This window comes from Canis lupus, chromosome 5 (genome assembly GCF_003254725.2).
Source record: "Canis lupus dingo isolate Sandy chromosome 5, ASM325472v2, whole genome shotgun sequence".
In the NCBI taxonomy this organism is placed as follows: Eukaryota; Metazoa; Chordata; class Mammalia; order Carnivora; family Canidae; genus Canis; species Canis lupus.
Genome location: NC_064247.1, coordinates 28,447,516 through 28,460,147, shown reverse-complemented (window position 1 = coordinate 28,460,147; position 12,632 = coordinate 28,447,516). Strand labels below are relative to the sequence as shown.

Genomic DNA, 12,632 nt, shown 5'->3' with positions numbered 1-12,632 from the left:
GTTAACATCAAGCTCTTTTTATAACACACTTGGATAATCATATCATATATAGATTGATGTTTTAAATAAAATAGAATGTAATAAAATATAATAAAAGATACTTGGAAAATTAAACCATATTTAGTTGTGTGTTGATTTGGGGGATTTCCATTTGTGGTGCTTGAGGGTCGTTTTATAAATATCAGTGTTTTGGTTCAACTTACAAACATTTATGGAATACTTATCATATGTCTGCATTTCAGGGTGATGGTCCATATGTGTCAGGAATGTAGGCTGCCCCCACGAGGACTTAGCTTTACAAACTGAGCATGAAGTCTTAGATATTGGGCATCATTAAGAAATCTGATTCTTGCACATTGTAAATATTTTAGCTGTAAATGAGTAGGGGTATGTTTATCATTTGTTACTCCTCGTATTTGACTTCCTGAGGATTATTTCTGTTTGACATTTGGTGTTTTACCTCCACAGGGTGATGGGCTGCTCTGTGGATAGCCTTAAGTTTGTAGCTTCGTGGAAAGGTCGGCTGCAAGAAGCAAAGCTGCAGATCAAGGTAGTGTCCTGATTTCTGATGCTTCTCTATGTTTAGAAGTAATAACATTACCAAGTATGATAAAGACCTTGGAATTAGTCTCAGAGTCACTTACCTTTTTAGTTTAAGATTAACAGAAATAGATTATATTTTCTATGTGAAAAGTCGAAATTAAGATGAAGCAACGTGGACAAAACAAAATCCTTTCTAATGCAAAAATAAGGATCTTGGGGATACAACATATCTAAAAATGTAACTTTTGGTTAAAAAATGATACAAATATTGAAGTTCAGTTAGGTTTCCTGTGCTAAGATTCAATTCTGTGAATATTAACTATACAAGAAAGCATATATAAAATGTAGTTTATGAATAATAGACCACGTCTTATCCTGAGGGAGTTTACAGTTTGTGAGTATATTAGTTCAGTGTTAAATTCAAGCTGTCTGTGTTTAAAAAGAAAAAAGTCAAGCCATCTTTGATGGCATAATTTTTCCTGGGTAGCTTTCCTGTTAAAAATCCATTACTTTTATAATAAATAACAGTAGGTAATCACATGCATGTTCCTGACAAAACAAATTAAAAATCTGTGGTGCACCCGTTCTTGGGGACACCAGCCTTCTCATGCATCAGTAGTGGTGTAGATGTTCTTCCTTGCTCTGTTGGCACTGACTGCTGACCTGATGTGACATGAGCAGTGCTCCCTCCCTGAAGCCCCCATCAGCTATTCAAGAGTGTGTTACACACAAGTCAGCCATTAAATAAATTCAATGCAAGACTGTAGTTCTTCAACTTAGGTAACCTTAGTCACCTGGCTTTTCAGAAGGTCTGTTTACATAGTTGTAGTTCTCAGTTTAATAGTTTTCATCTCACTACAACTTTCTCAGGTGCCATGTAATTGATATATTATTTGTTGTCTGTCTTACCATTCTAGATTGAATTCCGCCTCTGACCTGTTCAAGCAAGGCTGTGGTTCCCCAAACCAATCAATATTTCAAACCCTCTAGACCTACTTAAGAGAACATGTATGTGTATTGACTTCTAGATCCTGAAGTGGGGGCCTCCTAGATTTCCTCATGACCATTATTGATGTGTTATTAGTTCAATGGCAGTTGTGCAGCACGGCACTGGCACCTGCCTGCACCGGGCTCCTGGTGAGCCTGCCACCTTGGTCTCGCCCATGGCTGTGTGGGGTTTGCTCCTGCAGACATGGGAGACCCCGGCTGCCCCCTTTACTACCAACACCAGCACACACAGAAAGCAAGATACCGGGTCCTCTGCCTTGCTCAGTCAGGCTTAGTACGTGCATTGAGGGCCTCCTGAGCATGCACAGCCCCTAGGCTACCTACCAGCTGCCCTTCCTGTGGGCTAGGTGTGGTCCTACAGCCACTTGGGTTTGCCCCGTGATTCCACTGCTTGATGTTTGGAAGTAAGGTTTCACCTGTGCTCATCAGAACAGGGAGTCAGGAGCTGTAGATGCATACTCCCCCGAGGGTGCAAGTGAGGGAGAGCTACGGGCTGTGGTTTACTGGCCCTGCAGTGGAAAATCTGCCAAAAAAAACCCAAAACTCCTTAAATCCTTCAGATTAAGACATGTTTTTTTTTTATTAAATTTTTTTTTAATTTTTATTTACTTATGATAGTCAGAGAGAGAGAGAGAGAGAGAGGCAGAGACATAGGCAGAGGGAGAAGCAGGCTCCATGCACCGGGAGCCTGATGTGGGATTCGATCCCGGGTCTCCAGGATCGTGCCCTGGGCCAAAGGCAGGCGCCAAACCGCTGCACCACCCAGGGATCCCAAGACATGTTTTTAAGATAGTTTTCACTTGTAAAACTGAGCACTTGATGTCACTGTCCTCCTGTGGTCATGTTACCCTCCAGTGGGGGATTGTTCACACATGGGACCCTCCTGTGGTCATGTTACCCTCCAATGGGGGTTGTTCACAAATGGGACCCTGAGTGCCAGGTACACAGGCCTCACCCTGTGGATCACTAACTCACCTGACAAAATCAGTTCAACAAAAATGTTTTTTCTTGGGACACCTGGGTGGCTCAGTTATTGGGCATCTATCTGCCTTCCGCCCAGGGCATGATCCTGGAGTCCCAGGATTGAGTCCTGCATTGGGGTCCCTGCATGGAGCCTGCTTCTCTCTCTGCCTCTCTCTCTCTCTCTCTCTGTGTCTCTCATGAATAAACAAAATCTTTAAAAAAAAAAAAAAAAAAAGGTTTTTCTTGAGAATTTAAGTGACTGAACCAACCAGGGGTTTTGAATTATTCCATATTCTCATAGTAACAGCTTTGAATGTCTTCCTGTATTTTCACCAGTTTAAAGGATTTTTAATTCTCAGTTGACTGTACTGTTTAATTTGCTTTGCCAAGTTAATGATATTTTCTCATGCTGATCAAATACAGCAGGTTGAGAACTGGCTCAAATTTCCTGTTTTGCGAGTCTCTGTTCTGTGAAACTTTATGGCTTTAATTGAGTATAGTGAAAAAAATCAGTGTGCTGGGATTCTGTACTAAATTCCATTGACTGTTCTGTCCTTCCCCAGCTTTCAAAAACTTGTAAGAAACCTGTTGACAGTTCTATCTGCACTATAACTATCCTTTCCTTTCCTTAACTGTATCAAGCCATACATGTAACTTATTTTTAAAAATAACTTTTATTTATTTGAGAGAGAGAGAGCACGAGCCTGCAAGCAGGAGCAGGGGGAGGGACAGAGGGAGAGGGAGAAGAAGACATCCTGCTGAGCAGGGAGCCCGACACAGGACTCAATCCCAGGACCCTGAGATCATGACCTGAGCTGAAGGCAGACCTCCCTACTGACCCACCCCTGGTGCCCCATCCATGCATGTAACTTTGTATCTTCTTTCTTTTAACTACATATTTCCTATTAGTTACATTAAAAGAGGTAGATGAAATAATTTTAATATTGTGTTTTATTTAAACATGAATATATATAAAATATTTCCTTAACATGTAATAAATATATTTAAATTATGAATGGTACACATTGTCCCTTTGGACAACTGATCTTTTTCTTTGTACATAGCCCTTGAAATCCAGCAAATAATCTGTATTTTTACAGCAATCTCATTTCCGACTAGAAACATTTCAAGTGCTCAGTAGCCACATGTAGTGGGGTGGTTAGCCTACTGGATAGTAGCTCTGGAAAGAAAAGGTAGTTTCCCAGAGAAAATTTTAAAATCCCTCTAGTGTTCAAGATTTTCTCAATTATTTTTAATATTTTTTATTAAATATTTCAAACAAATCTAGAAGGAGAATAGTAAAATTAGTCTGAATGTTGAAAGTTCTCAAGATTTAGGACATTCTTATTTTAACTTTTTTTTCATTTTTAATAGAAGATAGTTGACATACAGTATATTAGTTTCCAATAGACAACATAGTGCTTTGACAATTATATACGATAGAAAATTGTGATGAGCATCATAATAAGTGTTACCATAGAGTTATTACAGTCTTACTGTATAGTCTATCATGTACTTTCTCCATCCCCATGACTCCTTTATTATATAAATAGAAGTTTATACCTCTTCATCCCTTCACTTATTTTGCTTATCCTCCCATGTCCCTCCCTTCTGACAACCACCAGTCTGTTCTCTGTATGGATGATTCTGTTTTTGGTTTTCTTTGTTCATTTCTTTTGTTTTTTAGATTCTACCTATAAGTATATTCCTCTGGTGTTTCCCTTTTTCTGTCCGATTTATCATGCTTAACCTAATATTCTCTAGGTCAGCCGTGTTGTCATGACTAGGAAGCCTTCCTTCTATCTAATGGCTGGATAATACTCTAATGTGTTTATAGACCATATCTATATTCATGCACCTACTGATGGACACTGACAGTTTCCACATCTTGTCTAATGTAATAATGCTGCAGTAAACATAGGGGTACAGTCTCTCTTTGAATCAATATTTTTGTTTTCTTGGGGTAAATACCCAGTAGTGAATAATAATAATAATAATAATAACAACAACAACAACAGGAGTAATTGGATAAATGGTATTTCTATATCTAATATTTTGAGGAATCTTGTTACTGTTTTCCACAGTAACATTCCCACCAACAGTGCAGGAGGAGGATTCCCTTTTCTCTACATCCTCTCCAACACTTAGTATTTCTTGGCGTTTAATCACCATCCATTCTGATTTGGATGAAGTGATAGCTCATTGTGGTTTTGACTGCATTTCCTTGTTGATGAATGATGAATGAATGAAGAAATGTCTATTCAGGTCCTCTGCCCATTTTTAATCAGGTTCTTTGTTTCATGTGTGTGTGTTTGGTGTTGAACTCTGTAAGTTCTTTAAATACTTTGTATATTAACACCATATTGAAAATATCATTTGCAAATATGTTCTCCCATTCAGCAGGTTACCTTTTCATTTTGTTAATGGTTTCCGTCACTGTGGAAAAGTGTTTTAGTTTGATGTGGTCCCAATAGTATATTTTTTGCTTGTGTTTCCATAGTCTGAGTTGACAGGTCAAGAAAAATGTTGCTAATAAAGCTAATGTCCAAGAGTTTACAGCTTATATTTTCTTTCAGAAGATTTATTGTTATCGGCGAAGAGGGAAGAGTTTGACTTCTTCTTTGCCAATTTGAATGCCTTTAATGTCTTTTTGTTGTCTTATTGCTGAGGCTAGGACTTCCAGTACTATGTTGAATAGCAGTGGTGAGAGTGGACATCCCTGTCGTGTTCCTGATCTTAGGGGAAAGGCTCCCAGTGCTTCCCCATTGAGAATGATATTTGCTGTGGGCTTTTCGTATATGGCTTTTAAGATGTCGAGGAATGTTCCCTCTATCCCTACACTCTGAAGAATTTTGATCAGGAATGGATGCTGTATTTTGTCAAATGCTTTCTCTGCATCTAATGAGAGGATCATATGGTTCTTGGTTTTTCTCTTGCTGATATGATGAATCACACTGATTGTTTTACGAGTGTTGAACCAGCCTTGCGTCCCGGGAATAAATCCTACTAGGTCATGGTGAATAATTTTCTTAATGTACTGTTGGATCCTATTGGCTAGTATCTTGTTGAGAATTTTTGCATCCATGTTCATCAGGGATATTGGTCTATAATTCTCCTTTTTGGTGGGGTCTTTGTCTGGTTTTGGAATTAAGGTGATGCTGGCCTCATAGAAAGAATTTGGAATTACTCCATCTCTTTCTATCTTTCCAAACAGCTTTAGGAGAATAGGTATGATTTCTTCTTTAAACGTTTGATAGAATTCCCCTGGGAAGCCATCTGGCCCTGGACTTTTGTGTCTTGGGAGGTTTTTGATGACTGCTTCAATTTCCTCCCTGGTTATTGGCCTGTTCATGTTTTCTATTTCTTCCTGTTCCAGTTTTGGTAGTTTGTGGCTTTCCAGAAATGTGTCCATTTCTTCTAGATTGCCTAATTTATTGGCGTATAGCTGTTCATAATATGTTTTTAAAATCGTTTGCATTTCCTTGGTGTTGGTAGTGATCTCTCCTTTCTCATTCATGATTTTATTAATATGAGTCTTCTCTCTCTTCTTTTTAATAAGGCTGGCTCATGGTTTATCTATCTTATTAATTCTTTCAAAGAACCAACTCCTGGTTTTGTTGATCTGTTCCACAGTTCTTCTGGTCTCGATTTCGTTGAGTTCTGCTCGAATCTTTCTTAACTCTCTTCCTCTGCTGGGTGTAGGATCTATTTGCTGTTTTTTCTCCAACTCCTTTAGGTGCAAGGTTAGCTTTTGTATTTGAGTTCTTTCCAGTTTTTGGAGGGATGCTTGTATTGCGATGTATTTCCCCCTCAGGACTGCTTTTGCTCTATCCCAAAGATTTTGAATGGTTGTATCTTCATTCTCATTAGTTTCCATGAATCTTTTTAATTCTTCCTTAATTTCCTGGTTGACCCTTTCATCTTTTAGCAGTATGGTCCTTAACCTCCACATGTTTGAAATCTTTCCAAACTTCTTGTGATTTAGTTCTAATTTTAAGGCATTATGACCTGAGAATACGCAGGAGACGATCCCAATCTTTTGGTATCAGTTCAGACCTGATTTGTGACCCAGTATGTGATCTATTCTGGAGAAAGTTCCATGTGCATTTGAGAAGAATGTGTAATTGTAGATTTGAATGGTTTATTTGTGATTTTTCTTGTTTCTTGAGGGAGGCCTGTTATTTTTATAAATTTGACTATTAGGACTGCTTTTGCTGCATCCTAAAGATTTTGAACTATTTGTTTCCATTTTCATTGGTCTGAAGGTAGTTTTTCAGTTTGCTCTTTTATTTGTTCATTGACTCATTGGTGGTTTAGTAGCACATTGTGTAGCCTCCGTGTGTGTGTGCTTTCTTGTAATTGGTTTCTAGTTTCATACCATTTTGATCAGAGAGGATACTTGGTATGATTCAGTCTTCTAACACTTCTTGTGGGCTTGTTTTGTGGTCGAATATGTGATCTGTCTTGGAGAATGTTCCATGAGTGGAAAAGAATGTGTATTCTGTTTTTGGATGTAATGTTCATACATATCTGTTAAGTCCATCTGGTTGAATATGTGGTTCAAAGCCACTGTTTTACTAATTTTTCTGTGTGCATATGATCCTTCCATAAATGTAGGTGCCAAAAACCCTACTATATTGTATTACTGTCCATTTTTTTATGTCTGTTATTTGTTTTATATATCTATATATATCTAATATATATATTAGATATATATATCTAAGTGCTCCTATGTTAGGTGCATTAATATTTACAGTTGTGTCCTCTTGTTGGATTGATCCTTTTATCATTATGTAATACCCCTCTTTTCTTCTTACAGTCTTTTTTAAAGCCTGTTTTGTCCCAGGGCACCTGGATGATACAATCAGTTAAGCATCTGACTTTTGGTTTCAGCTCAGGTCATGATCTCAGGGTCGTGAGAGTAAGTCCTGCCTTGGATTCCACACTCAGTATGGACCCTGCTTGAGATTCTCCCCCCCAACTCTCTCTCTGCCCTTCCCACTCATGCTCTCTCTCTTTCTCTCTCTAAAATAAGTAAATCTTAAAAAAAAAAAAAAAGCCTTTTTTGGTCTGATATAAGTTATTCTGCCCTGAGTTTTTTTTTCCATCTTCATTTGTATGAAATATCTTTTTCCATACCTTCACGTTCAGTGTATGTGTCTTTACGTCTGAAATTAGTCTCTTGTAGGCACCATGTAGATGGGTCTTGGTTGGGGAAGAGGGTGTTTATCCATCCAGTCACCCAATGCCTTTGGATTAGAGTATTTAGTCTGCTTACATCTAATTATTTATAGGTGCCTACTTACTATCATTTTGTTAATTGTTTTCTAGTTAACTAGTTCCTTTCTTCTTCTCTTTCTTTTGATGATTTTCTGTAGTGCTATGCTTGACTTAATTTTCTCTTTACTCCTTGTGTATCTGTTAAACATTTTTAGTTTGTGGTTGCCATGAAGTTCTTATATGACATGTTTATGGCAGTCTTATTAAGTTGACGGTCAGTTAAGTTAAAACACATTCTCAAAGCACTACACTTTTGCTCCTCATCTTTGTTTTTTATATATGGTGTAATATTTTTTATTTTGTGTATCCCTGCACTTATTTTTGTAGATATGATTGATTTTACTTCTTTTGTTTTTCAACCTTCATACTAGCTTTATAAGTGATTGATCTACTTTCTTGACAATATGTTTGATTTTACCAGTGAAATTGCTCCTTTAACATTTTCTTCTAGTCTTGGCCTTTTTCTTTCTTTTAAACAAGTCCCTTTAACATTTCTTGTTTGTTTTTTAAAAAGATTTACTTATTTATTTGAGACAGAAAGGGAGCCCAGGTGGGGAGGAGCAGAGGAAGAGGGAGAGAGAGAATCCTCAAGCAGACTCCCCTCTGAGTACAGAGCACAATGAGGAGCTCAATCAAACGACCCCAAGATTAAGACCTGAGCTGAAGTCAAGAGTTGGCCACTTAAGGAACTGAGCTACCCGGGCACCTGCCTCTAATATCTCTTGCAAGGCTGCTTAGTGGTGATTAACTCCTGTAACTTCATGTGTCTGTGAACTATCTCTCCTTCAATTCTGAAAGATAACTTTGTCATGTATTCTTGGCTGAAGGTGGTTGTTGCTGTTTTATACCCCCCACCCCAGCATTTTGAATATATCATGCTACTACTTACTGGCCTACAAAGTTTCTGCTGAAAAATAATCTGATAGCCTTACAAGCCTTATATGTAACTACTTGCCTTTCCCTTCCTGCATTTAAAGTTGTCTGGTAGTTAAAATCTGACATGTAAATTATAGGGTGTCTTAGTGTAGACCTTCCTGGGCTCATCTTATTTGGGGCTCTCTGAGCTCCATGAATCTGTGTTTTTTGTTCTGCACACTAGGAAACTTTTCAACTATTATTTCTTCAAATTTTCCCCTTTCTCTTTCTTTTCTTCTGGAACCCTATATTGTGAAATGTTAGTGTGCTTGATGTTGTCCCAGAGATCTCTTCTCTTACTCTCATTTTTTTTTTTTTTAGATTTTTTTTCTTTTTGCTGTTTAGCTTGGATGGTTTCTACTACCCTGTCTTCCAGGTTACTTATCCATTCTGCATCTTCTGATCTGTTGTTGATTCCTATTAGTGTATTTTTCACTTCATTGTTGTATTCTTCAGTTCTGATTTTTTTTTTACATTTTCTTTTTTAAATCTTTTTTTATGTTTTCAATCTCTTTCAAGTTTTCACTGAATTCTTCTACTCCTCTCTCAAGTCCAGTGAGTAACTTTATCACTTTTACTTTGAACTCTTTATCAGGTAAAGTGTTTATCTGTGTTTCATGTAGTGCTTTTTCTGGGGTTTTGTTATTCTTTCTTTTGGAACATATTTATCTCCTCATTTTATCTGACTCTCCATTTTTGTTTCTTTGTGTTATGTAGATCAGCTATGTGTCCATCCCAGTCTTGATGTTAGAGGCCTTATGTAAAAGACATCCTATGTAGCTCAGAAGTGCAATCCTCCTTGTCACCAGAATCAGTCTCTCCAGTGGTGTCCACCATGTGGGCTACAAGTACCTTCCTGTCATGACTTTGTGATGTGCTGATGGATAGGCCTGGCCACCAGTGCTTCTGGCTGCAATGTCTGACTATGACTATTCAATGCATGGCATGGTCAGCAGGACTTGCCTATAGAATGGCTGTTTGAGAGGCCTGCCAGCAACTGTTGCAAGCATGCTGTGGGTATGGTGAACACTGGTGCAGCTGGCTGAGAGATTTGTCTGCAGTTGTTGCAGCCATGCTGCTGGTGGGGGCTGGGTCCCTCCTCCCTCCCACCGTATCCTACATATGGCAGAAGTCACTTTCAAATGGCTCTGGTCCTGGCCAGGGTGAGCACCAGGTGTAGCAGGGCAATAGTGACTTTGGGGGCTGCCAGTCCCAATTGAGACCACCCACCTGGGGCTGGCAAGGTGGCAGCAACTTTGGACTAGTCACTGCCAGGACTGGTCTGCAGGGCAATGCCAGGGTGAGGCAAGCACAGCTACCAAGGTAGAAGAGAGTATCAAAACTGGCTTCTACTAGTATTGGGCCAACTTGACAGATGGAGGGCAAGAAAAATGGCCGCCACAAGAATTTCTGTCTCTGGAGAAAGTCTACCGATTCATGCTTCTGCAACACATGCTCTAAAATTAGTCAGCAAATTTGCTTGCCCTATATGCCACACACCTCTCATGCTGCTGCCTCTGTGCTGGCTCTCATGTGATATTGTGTGCTGGCGCTTTAGATGGGAGTCTTTCTTCCCTGTCCCCCTCTGCTTCTCCCAGTTAAGCCCCACTGATTTTCAAAGTCAGGAGTTTTAGGGTCTCATATTTCCAGTACAGATTCCTAGGGGGCAGTGCCTGATGTGGGGCTTGGTCTCACTGTCACGGAGGACCTCTGCACCCACGTGATATCTGCCCACCTGTGGTTACTGCACCAGAAGTTTGGCCCCTGACTGCATTTCTGCCCCTCCTGCCCTGCTCCATGTGACTTTTCCTTCATGTCTTAAACTGCAAAAGAGCATTTCTGCTAGTTGTCTTCTCATTTTCAGAGAGTAACATTTTCTGTAGTTGTGGTTTGGTGCCTCCAGGGAGGAGATGAGCTCCAACTTCATCTTGCCAAGCTCTCTCCACAAATCAGTTTCTTGAAAAAAAAAAAAATCTCAGTAGGGAAAAGAGAAAATAGGCCAAGGATTTTAGCAGGCAACTTATATGAAGGTCAAGCAGAAATAGCTAATAAGCATAAAATACTTGTTTTCACTAGTAATCAGGAAATGAAATGAAATTCAAAATTTGATACTATAGATACTATATATTGGCATAATTTTTAAGTGTCAGCAGACCAAGTATTAGCCAGCATGTGGCATAACGTAAATCCCATATGGGACAATAAGCCACAGATGATTAGTGTGATTTGGGGGAACAGTTTGATGGTGTTAAGTAAAATTGTGATCAGTCTGTGGAAAAATTTGTGGTGATATGTTTGAAGACATGTGTACCATAATGTTTATTGGAGTGGTATGATAGTAAGCCATCAGACATGACTTAGATGTTCATCAGCAAAAGCATAAATAATTTGTCGTATGTTAATACAACAAACATTTTGCAGGTGTTCAAGATGAAAGATCAGGCTGGATGTTCCTGGACCAATGACAAAGGAAAAGATAGGGTTGAAAATGGTGTATAAGTGTGTTACCCTTTATCTACAGTTTGGTAACATGAAAAAACACTATTGATTGCTTGTGGGTACCTCCGTATTTAGCAATTAGATAAAGGTAAATTCCAGATAATGATGTGGTCTGGTGAGGGCAGAGGAATGGGAAAGGCAAAGTATATAGAGAGGACCTCAACTACATCTATTATGGTTTATGTGCTTAGAAATATGGGATAAATATGGCTGTGTGTTAAAGTCTAATAATACTGAGTGGTGGGAACATATACATTTAAAAAATATTTTTCTGCATGATATATTTTTATTTTTAAAAGGGGGTTTATGATAAATAATGCCATATAACTTATCAAAATAAAATTCAGGTTTTAATATCAAATTCACCATGAAATCCAAGATAAATTTAAGTTCAAATCAGAAGTATTTAAGAAACTCAGCATCATATATGAAACGGCTTTTACTACTGTTTTTTAGTGAACTGTTGCTAGCCCCTTTTGAAGTAAGAAGCTAAGAGTTCTCTAAGATCTTATGAGTAGCCCTTTCCAAGTAGATTTGGTAGTTAGTATTTGGAGTAAACTTACATAATTATGGTCAGCCTCGTTTGCACTAACCCTTACATGGTTTTGAAACTGTGAACAAAACCAGGTGTGTGTGTGTGTGTGTGTGTGTGTGTGTGTGTGTTTAATTTCTCTTACTTCTCCAGTTGCCTGTTTTCAATCAGAGATTCAAGTGTAAAATAACATTTGGTGCAGATTTTTTCTCTGGTTTAATGATTTTCTGTTTCTTCTATTAAATCGAAAGCCAGGTATTTATAAGCAAGAGTAATTAAAGAAAGTCATATAATAAAAGGACATGTATATTTAGACCCCTTTCACTGAACACTGGGTTTCACTCAAACAGTGCATTTGCGCAGATGTTGGGAGAAGGCAGCCTCAGGGATGCAGCTTTTTTAATATAATGTAAACAAGTGATCTCTGATCTCAGTAATTATTAATAATCATTTCTTTGAGGGGTACCTGGGTGGCTCAGTGGCTTAAATGCTGTCTGCAGGTCAGGTCATGATCCTGGAGTCCTGGGATCGAGTCCCGCATCGGGCTCCCTGCTCCGTGGGGAGTCTGCTTCTCCCTCTGCCCCTCCCCCCTGCTTGCATGCTCGCTCGCTCTCTCTCTCAAATAAATAAAATCTTAAAAAAAATAATTATTTTTTTGCATCCAAGAGAGATGTGTGCTGCACAATAAAGCATTAATGGCTAAAATAGACTTCTGACAAACTTTTATTAGACAGTATGAAGTATGCATTCATAAATAAGTACAAATAGCACTTAATATTGTTTATCATTTAATGAAGATGAAGAACAGTGGAAAAACTACAGACCATAGTACATAGTAAAGTTGTGGCATTCTCAGCAAGAACTACGTTTACAAATTTGCAGGCAGACAAAT

General features: G+C 38.6%; 1 protein-coding gene across 1 annotated transcript in view; it reads left to right on the top strand.

The window, feature by feature from the left end:
• The window catches only part of DYNC2H1 (dynein cytoplasmic 2 heavy chain 1), a 339,893-nt gene that overhangs the window by 299,700 nt on the left and 27,561 nt on the right, over positions 1-12,632 (top strand). Inside the window, 1 exon segment of the mRNA XM_025465708.3 lies at positions 469-550. Within this exon segment, the coding sequence (XP_025321493.3) occupies positions 469-550 (82 nt within the window).